This window comes from Telmatherina bonti (assembly GCF_933228915.1).
Source record: "Telmatherina bonti genome assembly, chromosome: 24".
Classification (NCBI taxonomy): Eukaryota; Metazoa; Chordata; class Actinopteri; order Atheriniformes; family Telmatherinidae; genus Telmatherina; species Telmatherina bonti.
The window spans coordinates 12,606,792-12,624,639 of NC_136633.1; the positions used below are offsets into that span (position 1 = coordinate 12,606,792).

The 17,848-nt window shown below is 42.7% G+C and overlaps 1 protein-coding gene across 4 annotated transcripts in view; it reads left to right on the plus strand.

Moving 5' to 3' along the window:
- Nucleotides 1-15,301, plus strand: part of abi2b (abl-interactor 2b) — a 29,767-nt gene extending 14,466 nt beyond the window's left edge. The window contains exons 5-11 of one of the 4 annotated variants that reach the window (XM_079263713.1): nucleotides 2,904-3,050; nucleotides 4,321-4,445; nucleotides 4,637-4,843; nucleotides 7,405-7,569; nucleotides 10,691-10,774; nucleotides 11,607-11,792; nucleotides 15,117-15,301. In XM_079263713.1, coding sequence (XP_079119839.1) covers nucleotides 2,904-3,050; nucleotides 4,321-4,445; nucleotides 4,637-4,843; nucleotides 7,405-7,569; nucleotides 10,691-10,774; nucleotides 11,607-11,792; nucleotides 15,117-15,292 — 1,090 coding nt within the window. In that variant the 3' untranslated portion in view covers nucleotides 15,293-15,301. Of the gene's footprint in view, nucleotides 1-2,903; nucleotides 3,051-4,320; nucleotides 4,446-4,636; nucleotides 4,844-7,404; nucleotides 7,570-10,687; nucleotides 10,775-11,606; nucleotides 11,793-15,116 lie in introns of all 4 variants that reach the window. The other 3 variants (XM_079263710.1, XM_079263711.1, XM_079263712.1) reach the window with 3 other exon arrangements.
- Nucleotides 15,302-17,848: the final 2,547 nt, after the last annotated feature.

Genomic DNA, 17,848 nt, shown 5'->3' on the forward strand with positions numbered 1-17,848 from the left:
GTCTTACTGTTGATGGTATATCTCTACCCCACAGACGCTCTTCTTCTGCTCATACGTGTTGTTGTTGTCAACTGATGGACTTCCTGTTTGTGAAGTGCTGTTTGTGTTAATGTGTGGAAATTAGTGTGTGTGTGTGCGTGCGTGCGTTAACTCCCTCATTGTTAGTGAGGGATTGAGTGTGTCCCCACTTTCATATTGACCCTCATAGGTATGTGTGTGTGTGTGTGTGTGCGCACACCCGTCCCTTCAAGACGCATGTCGTTCAACCACAGCTCCAGCTGCCATGATGCTCGGCAGCCTGCGGCTCCGTGCGGATCATCATCATCTCCTATTCTTTTGTTTTTTTTTCTCATCAGTTTCTTTAAGTCACTCAACCTCCTTCTTTATTTTCTTTTTCAAATTTTACTTTCAGTCGTGTCTGTGGCTCAGCTCGCCCACTCCTAGCTGCCCCACATTCTTCATAGCAACGTTTTGCCATGGCAACAGTGCTCAGAGATGGGTCAGCTGGGAAATGTGACATGGCAGTGGATATTTGCAGGCCCAGATCAGTAAATGTCAGGATGAACTACTTCTTTTTAGTCACGTCAAACATAGTGTGTCATCAGTCAAGTGCTGCTAATAAGTTATTCACCCTTCATCTTTTTTATTTTTTTTATTTATTTATTTTTTTTAAGTATTATCTAAGCCTATTATCTAAGCCTTTATTTATGTAAAAAAGTATTTTTTTTTTAATCTAAGCTTTTATATAAAAAAATACATTTTTTAAATTATCTAAGCCTTAATATAAAAAAAGTACATTTTTATCTAAGCCTTTAATATAAAAGTACATTTTTTATAATCTAAGCCTTTGTTTATATATAAAAAGTACATTTTTTTTTAATTATCTAAGCCTTTATTTATATTAAAAAGTACATTTTTTAAAACAAAAAATCACACAAACAAGCTGCACTGCAGATTAAAGATGACAAAAAATGACTTCCTATAGATTTCCAACTTTTATTGAAGAGATGTTTATTTATATTTTGATTGAGGCTTGGTCACATCTGAGTGCAGGCTGGAGAATCAGGGAGGATTTTTCATTAATAGCTGCTCTGCTCAGGACCAGAAGAGTTAATATGTCGCCATTTACAGCAGTTTAAACCTCAAACATGTCATTGCTGTTCAAGCTAAAGCTGTGTTGTAGAAAAATGAAGCTTCTGTTTTAAATCTTTTGTCCACATTATGTCTTTATTATCACTCATCAGTAAAGTCATCTTTGTCATCATGCAGGGACGGTGAAATTTTAAGATTCAGTTCAAGGTTTTTATGCAAGTAAATACTGAAAGGCAGGTTTCAGAGGATCGCTCCCTCTGTTGAGCAGCTGAAGTTAACTTTCTGGAGAAACTCATGTTTTAGGCAGACATATTGGGTATTGGAAAAACTGTTGCAGCTACGCAGACTTGTGCCCGCGCTGCTTATTTTATGTTTGCGTATACTGATACCATAGACTGTATATAAAAAGATGGACAGAGCCTCCATGAAGTCACCCACAGGTTTCTGAATTGAATTGAAGCTCGGTGGGCGGTTCCTACCATCGCCATCTTGGCAGGGGCATGCGCGTCGTCTCACCCGGAAAATACAAATATGGGCAAAGAGGTGGAGCTGAGAGGGGGGCTGTGAGTGTCATGGTGGATGATTGACATCTAGCAAACTCTGAGCTTTCTGTAGCTAAGAGCTAACCGAGCTAACCCCGAGATAACAGGAGCTAACCAGCTAACGGAGGTAAGCGGGCTAAAGCTAAGTCACGTTGTTAACCGGCTAAAAACCGCGGTTGTTCTACATTTTTCTTACTTGAAGCGGGAGATTGGTACCTGTCAATTAAAAGGACACGCCCCTAAATTTGCTGAAGTTTGAGACTAAATTACTTTTAAACGGGGGGGTTAGAAAAAAATTCACTCCCCCCACAGTTGTCATGAAGGTAAACCTGACCTATTAAACCTAAAATGGATTTTTGAACCAGGCTGTAAACATGTTTATTTCTGCTGTGAAGTTGGTCTTTTTAACATGGGAGTCTATGGGGATTCGCTCTGTTTTGCAGCCCCTGGTGGATGAAGGGGGAACTGCAGTTTTATGTACTTCAGCATAGGAGTCGCTTTAAACCGCCGGAGGCTCCGTCCATCTTTCATATACGGTCTATGCTTGATACATATGTTTTAGGATTAGTGACAGTAGGCCTCATTTGTTCTGTTTTTCATAAATTTAAGAAGCAATTATAAAAAATATATAAAATTGTCTAAAATAGCTGTGCAGTTTGAGGTTGGAGTGCTTTAAATGGCAAAAATGTACTTTTTTTCAGTTGTCCCTGTTCTGATTAGCGTTTAGCTCAGCTCCGACATGAGGCTCTGAGATCATTCTGATCGATGACCGTTCAGTAAGACGGCGACTACTCAACCAACAACCCCACTCAATAAGAAAACACAACATCCTGTTCCTGCTTCAACAGAAATGTTACAAAGCCTGTAAGCACCAGCTGATAGGAGCAGCTGGTTTAAACCCTGGAGTTGTGTTTTAGCTTGACCTTTAGCTAAAACCTGCTAAATCTTCAGGATGGTTCGGGCCAGAAAAATGAGTTCATGTTGATGCATCTTTCAGGGACATGTATCCAGTAGAAGTGTGTGAACGTCAGGGACGTTGGTGTGTGTGTCATGGAGTTGTTTTCCCAGCCAGCAGCATCCTGACCCCCACCCAGTATCACCCGTGGACCCCAGCCAGCCCCGACGTTCACCTGTCATACCCCATTTTTTAAGTTTGCACTTGTTTGTTTCTTGCTCTCCTCCTCTCCCCCCCTCCTCCCCCCCTTACACTTTTCTGTGGATGCCCCCCTTTTCTCCCCTCCTTTTGGACTCCTCCTCATCCTCTCGCAGGCGCCACTCCCCCTATAGGACGCTTGAGCCGGTGCGTCCGCCCGTTGTCCCTAACGACTACGTCTCGAGCCCGACGCGCAACATGGCTCACCCCCAGCAGAGCCCTGCACGCACTGCATCCGTTAATCAGAGGAACCGCACGTACAGGTACCCCCTCCCCCCCTCCCGTTTCCCAGCATGCCTCTCTACACTTCTGAAACAAGCCCCTTTTTCAGTCTTACCCCCCCCCCCCCTTTCTTCTTTTTCCTGTCTTACACTTGAAGTGCGGGGCAGCAGCTCAACATCTTTGCCCTTCTTCCTCCTCTTCCTCTTCTCTGAAACGGCTCTGCTTTAGGAGTTTAATCTAAAATCAGTTTTAACCACCTTCGTTAGCAACTGTCGCTCTCAGAGAACAACAGAAACACGAGGATGAGGCGGATTCAGAGCTGCTTTGAGCTTAGCAACATTCAGGTTCCCATGGTAACAGCCCCAGACAGCTAGATGACAGATGTTGCTTCCTGCCATAAGCAAGAAGACGGGAGTTCAGAGTTTCCGCCTTTGCGTCACAGACAGGATAAATATCCCGACTCTCCTCTCAGCACGAGTGTCTATCTGCAGCGCTCCATCCACAGCTCATCCTCTCCATCTCAGCCATGCGCTCTCTGTCAACAGAAAGTCTGCCCCATGTGTCCCGACACGTCCCGCTTTCCCACCGTGTCATATCTGTGTCTCTGTTTTATGTCGCTACCTCGTCACCTGTGTCGTGTTTCCTTACTCAGGCTTCCAGCTGCTTATTTTTGTCAGTGTGACAAAGTCATCTCACAGGCTTGCAGCTCACGCGAACACACCGATGCTCTTGAGGGTGCCGCATTACTTTGAGTCCGTAAGAAGCCAGAAAACCGACTTTAAAGTGGTGAAAGTGATCCGAAAGCTTGGTGAATAATTGTTGTGTTTCAGGGGTCGGTTTCACTAAGTCAGGAGCTCAGGCATATATGTATGAAATACGGATCTTTCCTTCCCAAAGCCATCCTTTTTTCTTTCTCTTTTCATTTTTTTACTCTAGAACTAAAATTTGGACACTTTTACCTCCCTTTTTATGAATAAACCTTTGGCTTTCATATCTTCAAGTTAAAAAATAATTTAAACAAAAAAAAAAAGGAGCAAGACTTTTGAAACAGTCTGAAAATTAATGATCTTTTTTTTTTTTTTTATTTAATTAAAAAAGAAATGAAACACAGAAGCAGAAAATCAGCGGCTTCTACGACCGTCTCCAAACATCCGTTTGTTTTAATCTGCTGAATTTCTACCAGTTTACTTCCTGTCGCTTCATTGCGGTTTCTGTTGGGATGAATAAATGATCGTTTTGTGATGATGGAGTGTGCGAACGGGTGTGTTTCGGGCGTGTGCGGTCTGACGTGTCTTGCCACCTCGCCAACAGCAGTGGGAGCAGCGGAGGAAGCCACCCCAGCAGCAGTCGCAGCAGCAGCAGAGAGAACAGCGGCAGCGGCAGTGTGGGCGTGCCCATCGCCGTGCCGACCCCGGCCCCACCCACAGCGTTCCCAGGTAACACCCGCTGTCTCCCTCTCTGAGCGACGGCATGCCTGAAACTAACGACACTAATCTGAGTACCCAGGATTCCTGCGTACTCCAGAGTTCTGGATCTTTCTGCCCTTCTCAGTCTGATCTTGTCTTGAACCCCCCCCCCCACTTTTTTTCTCCTTCCTCACCTTTAACTCCTTCGCTCCACCCATCAGGTTCAGCCCCAATCCCATCCAACCCAGCTAAACCTCCCCCCAACACTGCCACAACCCCAGGGCCTCCTCCTTCTGCCCTGGATGGCCCCCCACAGGCCTCCAATAACCTTGTAGACATCCCGCCTGTACCCCCACCCCCTCCCCAGCTCCCTGCCTCCACAGCCCCCCCTGGCACTGGTCCTGCTACTTATGGCAATCCTGCACAAGGTGAGTGTAACCCGGTGAAAAAAGCTCGCCCCTGCACCCCCCTCCCTCTCCATCGCTGCTACCCTGCATCCTGCTTGGTTTGTGCTCGTCGTGTTTGGCCGCATGGCGATTCATTTCCACAAACATGCCGGTGAAACGGGAACAAAGAAGCTCAGTTATTCCTGCATCTGGAAGCTGCTCGCTCGTTCTGCCGCAGCAGCTTCGCCGTCGGCATCTTTTCAGAATAACATTTCTGAAAATAAACTTAAATGAAGAAAAACTTTCCATTTTTAAAGTTTCCTCAAAACAAAAACGGGGGAAAATAGACGATGAACATCAGGATTTGATTTAGTTTTTCCCATCTGAGACAGTTGGATTGATTTGTTTATGGTTTAACAGCAATTTCCTCCGTCTTTTGGCGCTTCGCTCGACTGCTTGAACCTTATAAATAAAGCTTTGAGACATTTTAATGTAAAATTATCATCATACGCCCACAGAGACAGGAATGTAAGCCAGATCTGTGACTTGGAGAGCTGAAGTCGGCTCACCTGCTGATCACCATGGTAACTGATTCTGCCATGAAAAAGTTTCTGTTCAGAGTTTCAGATAAAATAACAGATTGTCCCTGAAGACGTCATGTTTCTGTCTGGGAGATCCTGTAGAAACATCCGTTCTGAGCTGATGTCTGACGTCACAGCCACGCTGGAAATATCACGATAACGTTTATTTAAAAACCTGAAAAATAATCAACTTTTTGTTCAAGTTTGGAGTTATTAAGGACTGAAAGAAAAAAAAAAACAGTTTGTTTTTTTGGCAAAGCTGAAGTGATGAAAGATGGTGACAAATGTGTCTCTGCAGTGAAGTAGAAAGCAGCAAATGGTGCAGATGAATATATGTTATTGGGCAAGTTTATTAATGTAGGACAATTCAAGAACAGGGAGATTCAAAGTGCTTCACAGAAACATTAGAAAATAATTTAAAATTAAAGCAAGATAGGAAAAGAAAATAACATTAGATAAAAATTCATGATCGATTCCAGCTTTAAGAAACACGACTGTCATCACAGCCTCGCTTAGTGACTTTAATCTCGTCTCCTTAGACCTGAAATAAAATGAAAGCTTATCATAAATGTAATATATCAGAGTTAAATGGTCAACTTAACTCATGTTAAAGAGCAGCGAGCGCCCATAGATGGAGGAAACAGCCTGTAAACTGTCAATCTATCTGTTCGGTTTCTATGGAAACGGACACAAAAAAAAATTCCCCGACACATAAAGTCTTAATGTGAAAATATTTCATTCTGTATTGAAATATGATTTAAACACGGTTTAAGATGTTTCGTCATCACAACGTACACGGAGCAGAGACAACGTCTGGGTCATGTGACCGCGTCTGGGTCATGTGACCGCGCCTGGTAATGGTTTAAATTAAACATCATGGTTTAATTTCACTGTTATTAAACTTAATGTAAAATATTTGCAAGGAAGTTCCACCGAGCAACTTTTAGATGTTTATCTAAGCAGGGAATGATGATCCTGGGCAAGTTTTAGAGATCACAAGGTTGTAATCTGCCTTGAAATGTCCAACAATAGAGCTTGTTGCTTCTGACCAGGTAAAATCAGATCGTCCGTACGTCTGATACCATCAGCAGCCGTTCCTTCCATCAGACACGACCACCTCTGATGAAATTTGACCACAACAATGTTGACACTGTAAAGCAAAAGGTAGAAAAGTTGCTTCATTTAGTCTTTTCAGTGTATTTAAATCAAAGTCTGTTGTTTGGTATTTGTGCAGCTTATCTGCCTCAGACTTGCAATCATCCCTCTGCAGCTGAATCCTCCATTCTTCATCCCTCTCAGCGTCTCATCAGCCGCCAGCGTCTGATGATGTTGTCCTCATGTATAATGCATGAGTTGTGTGGTGAACTGCTTTCTCTGCGTTCTGTGTTTTGTCCTTTATGTTGTGCAGGTTTTCTTCTGTTGCTGCGTGTCGTGGCTATCAGTAGACATGTGATGCTCATCGTGACGTTTAAAAGCTTAATCCAGATGTTTACAATAGATTAAATAGATCTGGTGTAAATTTCAGTCAGCAAAAAGTTATTTTTTTATTTAAAAAAGGCTTTATTACTTTGTGTTTCTCACATATTTGGAAGCTTTTTTGTTAGTTCTCACAAGCAGTGAGATGTCTTTTTAAACAAAGCTTGGGTTTAAATTATTTGAAAATATAGATAATATATATATAGAATAGAATATATATAGAAAATATAGACATATTGAATATTTTTGGCGACACAAATGGGGAATTTTCATATTTATTTGGCAAATAAAGGACCTATCAGGTCTGTTTCTTTATCTAATTCAACTAGATATAATAAATATTTAGTTTAATAATTGACACAAACGGATGTGTCAGTAAGAGTTGAAGTGAAAGCCTGTGTTAAACGTCGGACCAAACAGGAATTTCCTTGAAGCTGAACCATTTTCTGTGACGTTTGAGGCCAGTAAAGGAAAGCAGAGCCCGCCTCTTGCCATCCGTCTCTCAGTGAAATGACTCTGCTGCCACCTGCTGTCGTTTGCTCTCAGGTGCCCCCCAGTTCTACAGTATGAACCGCCCAGCACAGCAGCCCCCGAACCAGCCGGTGGGAGGCTCCCTGCCTTACCGCCGCCCCTCCTCCGTTACTGGTCAGCCCAACATGGCCCACAACCAGAGCCAGCTTAACGGGGGTCCACACTTCGCCCAGAACCAAGGTACAGCTGTGTGACGTTAGATTTGTCCTGATTGTTGGCCTCCTTTTTGTTTTTCTTGCTCTGATCCACTCATGATTGAAATGATAGCATTATTTTTAGTATTTGATCCTTTTTTTTTTTTTTAATGGTGCTTTTATTTTCTAGAAGTCAAGCTGTTTATTAAAATCTTTTTTCTCAGTAGACATCTCAGAGCAGGGCCACTCAGTTAGATGTTCAGATGTTCAGATCCTGTAAATAAAGTAAGGGAAAATAAATAGATAAATAAAAGAAACATTTACATTAGAAAAATAAGTAGTTTAATTTTTCTATTTTAAGTTCTGTCCCACATGACGAGGGAAAATGCACAAAATAAAATAATGAAAAGTCCAGTCAGAGATTATTTTTCTCCTAAAAAGGTAAAATCAAACTAAACTTCTCGATGTGGTGCCTCATAATCTTTAAACACCGCCGCACACTCTGCATATTAAACACATCGGTTTGATGCTCGAATGTGATGGATAAAAAATAAACAGATACTTTTCAGTCCAGGCGGGGTTAAAACTGCAGTTTTCTGTTTCATTGCACTTTTACTCAGAGACATTTTCACACTGGAAATACAGACACAGAAGACGAATCCCAACCCCATCGTTGTGGTGCCGCTCTTCATTTACCCTGGCTTTGTCTTCCAGGTGTTTTTTTTAAGTATCCAGGACTAAACAGTTTATATTTAGTCATTTTCTTTGATCATCATCTTCGTCAGGATTTAGAAAGTTGGTTTATTTTAATGTCAGGTCTGCAGTGTCCTCTGTTGTCACAGAAAAAGTTAAGTGACATTTCATTGGTCTTATTGCTGCTTTATAAACATTTATTTTAAAGTCTTAAATCCCTTTTATTATTATAAATTTTAAACAAAAAACGAGGTATTGAGGTATTGTTCTGCCGGCAGCTGTATAAATCTCGGCCTCACTGTGAATTAAAGCCGACTTTTTGTACGTTCTGAGTCCGTCCAGCTTCTCTCCAGACTTTCAGGTTTCAAAGGGAACAGATCATCAGAGTCTTCATGTCTTATTAAAACCTCTTCTGTTTGGTTTTGGTCTCCTGTCATCTCACATCAGCCTCTCTGTGGATTTCCCGTCTTCACCTGCTCTTTCTTCGCTCTTCAGTAGCTTCATTTGTTCGTCTCCTTCTGCCAACCCCGCCGTCTTTACTTAGGAGTCTATATCTGGATTGAAGCAATGTCTGCGTCACGATTAAAAGACTGAAATCTGGAGCTTCGTTTGCAACAAACAACTTGGTCAAAACCAGATGATGACTTCATCTTTAATAATCTGTTATAGAGGTGGGAAAATGAAATCGAAAAATCGAATATCGGGATTTTTCAGTTTGATTTTCCCACCTCTATAACAGATTATTAAAGATAAATATGGACAAAAGCATATCGTCACAGCCCTAATCTGTTTCTGATGAAACTTTTCCACGTCTTCTACCTGTGGAAACGTGTTTAATGTCTGAGGGAAGAAGTGAACTGGTGTAACAAAAGGTTTTATTGGAGTGTAAAACTCTTTTCACTGTTAAAAGAAGACAAACATCTGGGTTTTTACAGCAGCGTTTACTTCAACAGCTCTGCAGGAGACTGGTCCTGATCTGACACGAAGACTCTGTGCGATCCTGCAGTCAGAGTGGATTCCAGTCACTTCATCTTTTCAGAAGCAGGATTATTGATTTTAACATCCAATACGGCGGCTCTGACGCTCTGATCTACTTTACTTTCTGCTCCACAGCTGATGGCTGACACTCAGTCCGGCTGTGTCAAGAGATAAACAAGCCTGTTATGCTGAAGGAGTCATGTTGGTCAGAGCTGGTTGTTCAAGCAAAGTCCTAACAATGTTATTACAAACGTACTTTTACAAGTTGAGAATGTGTGGTGACGATTTCGCTCTGAGAAACAAAAACTTCTGATTCTTTGCCAACAGCCAGCGTTTCCTTTCATAAAAACACATGAAAATCTGCTAAAGGAGACTAGTTTCCTTCTGAAACATGATCGTGTTGCTGAGTGTTGTGTGCAGGTGGTGCTCAGAGGCGCTGAACTGGAAACGGTTGCAGCTCCTCTTCTGATTTTTCCACTCTGACTTTGCATCTGTGGACTGCATTATGTTTGTTGCAAAGGGAAACTGTGTTTTTGTGGCTTTTAAATGTATCATTTATGTGCATGTCAGGGTTGGATGCAGTTCACCATCACACAACCTTCTGGTAAACCAGTAAAGACTGGATTTTTTTCCTGCTAAAACCTCTTTCAGCCTCAGATCAGTGGTTGTAAATCAGCTCTCAACTACTCATGTATCTAAATCATGCTGGATGACCAACACTAAAGGAGATATTATACATATATATATATATATATATATATATATATATATATATATATATATATATAATATGAAAATAATGTGAAAATAAAAAAATACTTTATTAAAAAATACTTTATTAATCCCCAAAGGGAAATTCAATAAATAATGAAATGATCCAAGATAATAAATTCCATAAATGAACATAGTGTACAGAGGAGCGTCCTGAGAAAATATTTCAGTTGGATCGATGAGATATTTGTTTGTGTAAACGTCTGCATAACAGCAGGCCTGTGTCCTGCAAACTGGTGGTTTCTGGACTGGTTCTGAATGTATTGTAGCTCCCAGTTGACCAAGGATCAAGCTACTGGAAACATGGGAAACCAGTATTTAAAGAATGTGGTGCTTTTGGTGTAAATCTGCATAAAACTGAGCTGCGATCATTTTTTAATGAAGCAAAGATGATCCAGCGTTTCTAACATGAAGGACTTTGTTGTTTTAAACATGTTTATATTTTCATGTGTTTATCAGGATAAACCAACTCAGGGTTCTGGGAAACGATGACCACCTTCTTTTTTCTTCTATTTCTAATAAATTCTGTTTGTTTTTCAGCCATTATGCTGTTAGAAAACGTCTTGTCGTTGCGACAAGCTTTGAGTTTTCTGCTTCTCGCTTTGCTGTCGTCATTTTTCTGTAACTGCTCCTATTCTTCCTGTCGGAGTCTAACCACGTTCTCTCGTGTCTCTGCTGTCGTCGTGTCTCCATCTCTGTGCACTGACACTGTTTGGTGATAGCAGGCCCGCACGCGCCCCCTCCCCCCTCCATGCAGATCACTCCTCAGCTGCCGCTGATGGGCTTTGTGGCCCGAGTTCAGGAGACTAGTAAGTGGCTTTTAGCTCCTCGCTCCCTCTGCATGACCACCACCCGTCTTTACACACATCAACATGAGCTGAGTCGGGCAGCAGCTGCCTCCGCATTCAGGTTTCTGTGCAGGTCTTCAGTTAAACGTGTAGTCCTCGTTGAGCTGTTATTTGACCCGATGATTGTTCTGCTTGTCAGGATTTATCAGAGGATAAGAGCTAAACATTAGAACATGCAACATGTTTCCAAATCATTTCCATGTCCTGTTCAGGACATCCAGTCCTGTCTGCATCCAGAGCTTGAATTGGCACTTTTTTTATGTCATGAAAAACTTTTCCAAGTTTTAACAGATCAAAAGTAAACCCCAAAGAGGGTTTAATGCTAAAACCCCAAACTGCCTGTTTCTCTGATGGAAGCAGGTTTCAGGATGTAATTGGAGGTTTTACGAACGTTGGTGTGAATCAGATAATCATTCAGAGCCCATTTTATAGGGGTGTATGTCTGACTGCACATCAGCACTGAATGGGAGATGGATGCTGGTTTCCATGGCAGCAGATGTTGATGGTTGAGAGCATGTGAAGCATGATAAAAGAAATGTTAATGATCATGTTGCTGTGGATTTTTTCTTCTTTCTTATTCATTTTGTGAATGTTTTCTGTTTTTTTTTTCTGCATGTTTGGTCATAGTTTTGTTGTTGTTGTTGTTTGGGGGGATTTTGAACACAACTGTGTTCAGCATGAGCATGTTCTCTTCTTTTTTATAATCATGGCCTCATCAGTCGTCTTTATGCGCTTCTCCTTCTCTCTAATTGGTTGTCTTTTATCTTCCCACCCTCCTGAAAACTACTTCAAGTCTCAGACGTGCCACTCCCGCCTCCGCCTGCCGAAGAACCCGTGTTTGAGGAGCCGACACCCCCTCCGCCGCCCCTTGAGGACTATGAAGACGACGAGGACGAAGAGGAGTCGGCGGTAGTTGAGTACAGCGATCCGTACGCTGAGGAAGACCCGCCCTGGGCACCACGCAGCTACCTGGAGAAAGGTTTGCACCGAAGAGCTCATGTTGAGGTCTGAGAGCGAGTTTAGATGAATGTAGGTCTTAAACGAAAAAAATGAGAGCAAATGTTGAGTCCTTGTGACAGAGCTGCCAGGAAAACTCCTGAAAGGGCAGAAATGAGGTTGTGGAAATCACTGATTTTTACTCTTTATTCTGTTTATCAAATTCTCCTTCTCAAACTCGAGAGAGGGGCATTTGTAGAGCAGGAAGTTGTTGTGAGAGGGAATGAAACATGTTGATTTGGAAGCAGAGGCTCTTTAAGTGCAAGCGGAGGGTTTTGAGAGACGGCAATACAAAATTTGAGCAATTTGAACGATCAGTGTGCTCCATTCAACAAAATCTGCTCCTGATTAAAGGCAGGATGAGATTTCAATGCCAATGTTTCTCCTCCTGAGCAGCTCTGGAGTATGAGAAAGTCCAGCTGCTCTACAGGAGTTGTATTACAGTGTAGAGGCCTCGCCCAGCTCAGGCACCATTAGAGTTTATGTCCTCATAGTCGGCCTATATATCTGGGAATTACCAATCCAGGGTCCCCACCTTCATGTGCTGCTCAGCTTGCATTGTACCGCCCTCAGAATCCCTCCGTACAGTTCAATTCAACTTCAATTCATCTTTATTTGTGTAACGCCACTTCACAACAATGTTGTCACAGGGCACTTTACATACACGAATCAACATACACATCATTTCAAGCTAATTCATACATATGCTATAATAGGAACCAACTGATTGCATCGAGTCATGACTTCTATCCAATCCCCCATCCTGAGCATGCACGCGGTGACAGTGGGAAGGAAAAAACTCCCCTTTGACAGTAAGAAAACCTCCGGCAGAACCCTGCTCAGGGAGGGCAGCCATCTGCCTCAACTGGTTGGGGGTGGAGACGACAGGAAGGACAGATCAACGTGTACAACTGCACTTATTCAGGAAGTGCAATTTTCAGAATTGAACAGGTGGCGAGTCCAGTGGAAGGTGGCAAACCAGTGGCCTGAACAAGCCCCTGGTGCCAAGGCGAGCTGCCTTGTCAGGCCTGGTTCCAGGAAGAACCCCAATTTCCTTTGGTGCTCATATTTTTTATGCCAAGTAACACCTCTGCAGAATCCCCAGAGGGGGTTTTATTTAGCCTATTTCTTTACCGTATTAGGTCAAAAATAGACAAATAATCATTTCCAAGTTGGTGAAAAAAAGATTTCTCTTTTAGTAAACTGACAACAAATGAAGAATATCCTATAAGAAACACAGCATCCGTCCATCCCACTTTTATACCCAGATACATATTTTGTCAAATTTAAAGGATCAGTTGAGGTGGCTAGTGCATCTGGTTAGGATGCCTCCTGGACGCCTCCCTGGGAGGAGACCCAGGACACGCAGGAGGAATTATATCTCTCGACTGGCCTGGGAACACCTCGGGATCCCCCCCAACAGAGTTGGCAAATGTGGCTGGGGAGAGGGAAGTCTGGGCTTCCCTGCTTAGACTGCTGTCCCCGCGACCCGACCCTAGATAAACGGCAGAAGATGGATGGATGGATGGATGGATGGATGGATGGATCATTTCTCAGGTTTTATTTGGTCTTTCAATGTAAAAAAAAACAAAAAAAAAAAAAACTGGGAGGGTTTCAGAGCTGAACTTTGCAGTGAGGCCGACAGCAAGCAGCAGGTCACCTGGTTTTCATGCTGTAAAAATGTCACAAGGGTTACTGTTGGTAAGTTGAGACAGTGTTACCTCTGAACCAACTGCTGTCAACACAGGCCTGATACCTGACTATGAGGAACCAAGGTGGCAATGGAAGAGGAACACAGGTGGCTTCAAAAGAAAAGGGTTTTATTTGCCCAAATAACATGAATGAACTAGGCCTTTAAAAGAGGTCAACTAAGCAAAAACCTAAATCAAAGTCCTAAAATAACTAAACTAACAGATTAGGTGACAGAATCAACATAACAAAAAACCAACTGACCTAACTAACAAGAAACAAAGGGGAACTTAAATACTGGCTGATCAGACCAGTTTACAAAACATATGGGGTAACACATATTAAACATGCTAGACAAACTAGACTAACCAAATGGTTAGTTTAATTATTCATTAAAAAAAAAAACTACTAACAAACAAAACCCAAACTACTCAAAAGTGGAAAAAATGAACAAACATTTAAAGAAACTAAATTAAACTTATGATCTGCTCCTCTGAAGATGAGGTCTTCCTAAAGGCCCGTTGCCCTTCTTGCTCACCGACTTCCCTCCTGTGCACACTCCTGCCCCCCCCCCCCCAAGTGCCCAAGCTAATCCCTTCAGCACCGGTAAAAGGAAACATAAGGTTAAGCCAAAACACAAACAGTTGAAAACACAGTGGCTCCTGAATGTGCGCGCCAACAAAAGGAACTAAAGCATTTCAACTAAGTTTAAATATGAAGAAAACTAAATAACTGAAAATGTGTTGGTGCTTTTACCGCCTTTACATGTGTGGCCATTGGTCTGGCCATTGGTTTGGCCATTGGTTTGGCCATTGGTCTGGCCATTGGTCTGGCCATTGGTCTGGCCATTGGTTTGGCCATTGGTCTGGTCATTGGTCTGGCCATTGGTTTGGCCATTGGTCTGGCCATTGGTCTGGTCATTGGTCTGGTCATTGGTTTGGCCATTGGTCTGGCCATTGGTCTGGCCATCACAATGACCAGTATATGCTGGCTTCTGCCTCAGATTTCTGTTTCACTTTTATGACACGTGTCTCTCACGTGACAGCCTCTGTCAGCCTCGCCATGTACAGACGACGCAGTGTAAACATTGTCTTTATCTGTGATCACCCAGGTGTGATCGGATCACATGGCATCTTCTATGTCATCTGCAGCTGCTGCTGGCTTTTGTTTGAAATCGATGGACCATGGAAAACTGGAGATATGATAGTTTCCTTTTAATGATATCAATCCATCATTTACAACCAAAACTCAAAGTTCAATCTGTAAATCTGTAGACAACAGAAGATTCTTCATGGCACCCCTAGAAGGAGCCCAACGGCCACCAGCTAAGGTCTATAAATCAGTCTTCGTCCAACCCTTCCCCTGAGATCAATTAGCCTTTGGAGACCATATGAGGGGCAAATACCCCCAAAAACAGTCCTCAGGATCTTCACAGATACTTAAACTAGCATGTTCAGGTTGTGATTTAAGGGGATTTCTTTTAAAAGAATAAATCCAGTACTTTGCAGACATTTTAAATGCATAAGAGCTGCTATGTTAAAGCCCCAAAAGCTTCTTTAAACACTTTGAAGTTCCTGCCGCACAGCAGGTAGTTATTTATGTATCCGTTTCCCGTCAGTGGTGGCCATCTATGACTACACCCGCGACAAAGAGGACGAGCTGTCGTTCCAGGAGGGCGCCATCATCTACGTGATCAAGAAGAACGACGATGGCTGGTACGAGGGCGTGATGAACGGGACCACCGGCCTCTTCCCCGGCAACTACGTCGAGTCCATCATGCACTACGCCGACTGAACAACACTCCCCCTCCTGTGAGCGGGAGGGACGGGAGCGGGGGAGGGAGAGGGGAGCCAAGGGTTAAAGGTCTCAGACTTTGATCAGACGGAGCATGATCACCTCCGGGCGAAGAGGGACAGGAGACGGAGGGAAGCCGTTTATAAGGACGTGACAAACTGATGTCATTCTCTCGACATTGTAAAACAACCACTACTCTAGATATATCCTTCCCTGTAATATTTCTTTCTTTCTTTGACCGAGCAGCGGACGGTGATGGATTTGTTACTTTCAGAGTTTTGCGTTACATTATGAAGCCACTACGTTCATTTGACTTTTCTTGTTGTTTTACCAGTTTGCCCTTATTTTAAACTATATTTATTTGTAGTGGGAGAAATGGTGAGGTGGTGGCTGCTGGGAGAGGGATTCGGCTAACGGTTAGCAGCGGCAGCCTTGGAAAAAGGGCTGGAGGAAAATGCCTTCATGTGTAGTTTTTGTTTTTTTTTCTCAACAGACAACAGTAATCCTCAGTGGGAGGGATGGGGGGGGGGGTTTGGCGGTCAGGTACCTCAGCAGGGATGGTGCCAAAGCTGAGCAAGAAAAGCACATCTGATGTCTTAAAGTGACGCACGGCGCTACAGGCGGGTCAGAAAGGACACATGTAAGCTTACAGAAATCCCTGCGAGTGCTTCAAAATCAGATTTCTGCTCATTTTATGCAAAGTTTATTTGAATAAATGTTACTTTCGCACAGTCGGGTTGACTCAAAGGGGTTTAGGCACTACATGCTTGGCTTTGCAAGCAACCTTCAGGTGAAGGAATGGTCATCCAGCCCTCAGTGAGGAAGTGAGGATACTTGACTGCACAAGGATCTGGATTTTGAAGTGCAGCGCTTGAGTAACAGAAGCGAATCAGACTTTTTTCCTTTATTTTTTACCACAAGGTCCAGAGTTTTTTGGCTCGCAGAGCAGCAGACTGCATGTTTTAACAAAGGATTTTTTAAAAAAAAACAAAACAACACTTTTCTTTTCTGCTTTACTGATGATTACTGTTTTAATATTTTAAAATATATTGTGGTTTGGTTTTTGATATTCACCCGCAACACTGACGGCGATGCGTTTAGGTCATGTCTAAGATGCTTGTGCCATATTGAAGTGTGTGTTGCTGTTCAGAGGTTATCACTTCATTTGCAATAAATTGGCTGGACTTGGGTGGATCGTTGTTAAAATGCAAAATCTTCTGTTTCTTTTTTTTTTCTCCCCCAAGTTGTTTTAAATGAAAAGCACATACATTTGTAATAAAAACAAGGTATAGAAGAAGAAATAATATAAATGTGAGATGTATTATGTCCTCTTAATGGGGCTTATTGACTATGAAAAGAAGCCAGCTGTTGTGTTGACATGATTTTAACTGTTGCAAGCCCCGATTATACTTTAAGAAGAAAAAAAAAAAGGTGTCATTCGTCCTTTATATAGTTTAAACCGCTTGGCCGTGGGGTGTTTGCCAGGGCTCAGTGCTTGTCCTTGTGTCAGAGTCTTTATTTTCTATTGAAGAAAAAAAAAAAGAAGAAATAACCAGTGGGTCTGTATGTGAGTCTTGCATGCCATTGTTCTTATCTGTGCTGGTGTCCCAAAAAAAACTTGCGTGGCAAGATCACTCATTTCCAAACAGACAAGCAGCCCTGCAGCGCCGACCGGGTACCACCAGCCTCATCCAAAGAGACTGTACAACTTCACTTCAAGCCCACGTCCGAGGAGTCGCTCTCTGACCCGTCAGGGAGGAAAGAAGCCAATGGGGCGATACCCAGCTTCCTCCATCCTTGACTTTATCCCCCTCCTTACAACGTTGGTGGAATATCTTGTGTGTGTTCAAGCTGCTGGTGAATCCTGTGGACAAACGACAGGCGGGACAGAAAAATAAGTCGGGATTAGCCGCAAAGCTTGACACCTTGAACACTCCAAGGATGACACTAAAGAATAAAATGTCACATGTAAGCCTTTGGTCTGCAGGATTCACAGCCTCCTGGAGTCACAGGTGTCCGTCGGGACGTCAAGTTCAACAGTCCATTATGCCATTGTGTTGCACAGTTACAGTTGAATTGCAGAAGTATCATATTTGTAAAATCATGAGAACAAAGACAATAAAATTATTAAGATTTATTGGTGGAAAGTTGTCTTTTTTTTTTTTTTTATATAAGGTTTTGAGTAGGTTGGTTTGGTATAAAGTGTGACTGGTTTACTTCCGAACATGAACGGTGAAATCCACTTCTGGTTGTCTTAATTTCTCCAGCGGCAGAACAAGTCCTGACCAGTTAAAGGAGCCGATTTCAGAGTCTGATCGAACTTTCTCTTGTATGTTGCATCTCTGGGAGTTCTGCCACATTTTTGTATAAAAATATGTGCAGAAATTCATCCTCTGGTTGAGTTTACACGGCTACACTCGCCTGCTATCATTGCTGTGATTCACGGCCAAACTGCTGTTGATAGCAATATGAGCCCCGGTCCCAGAGGGTCCTGCAAGTTATAGATGTTTCTCTGCTGCTACCCTACCCTGATTTTACCGTAATGTTTCTAGCGTG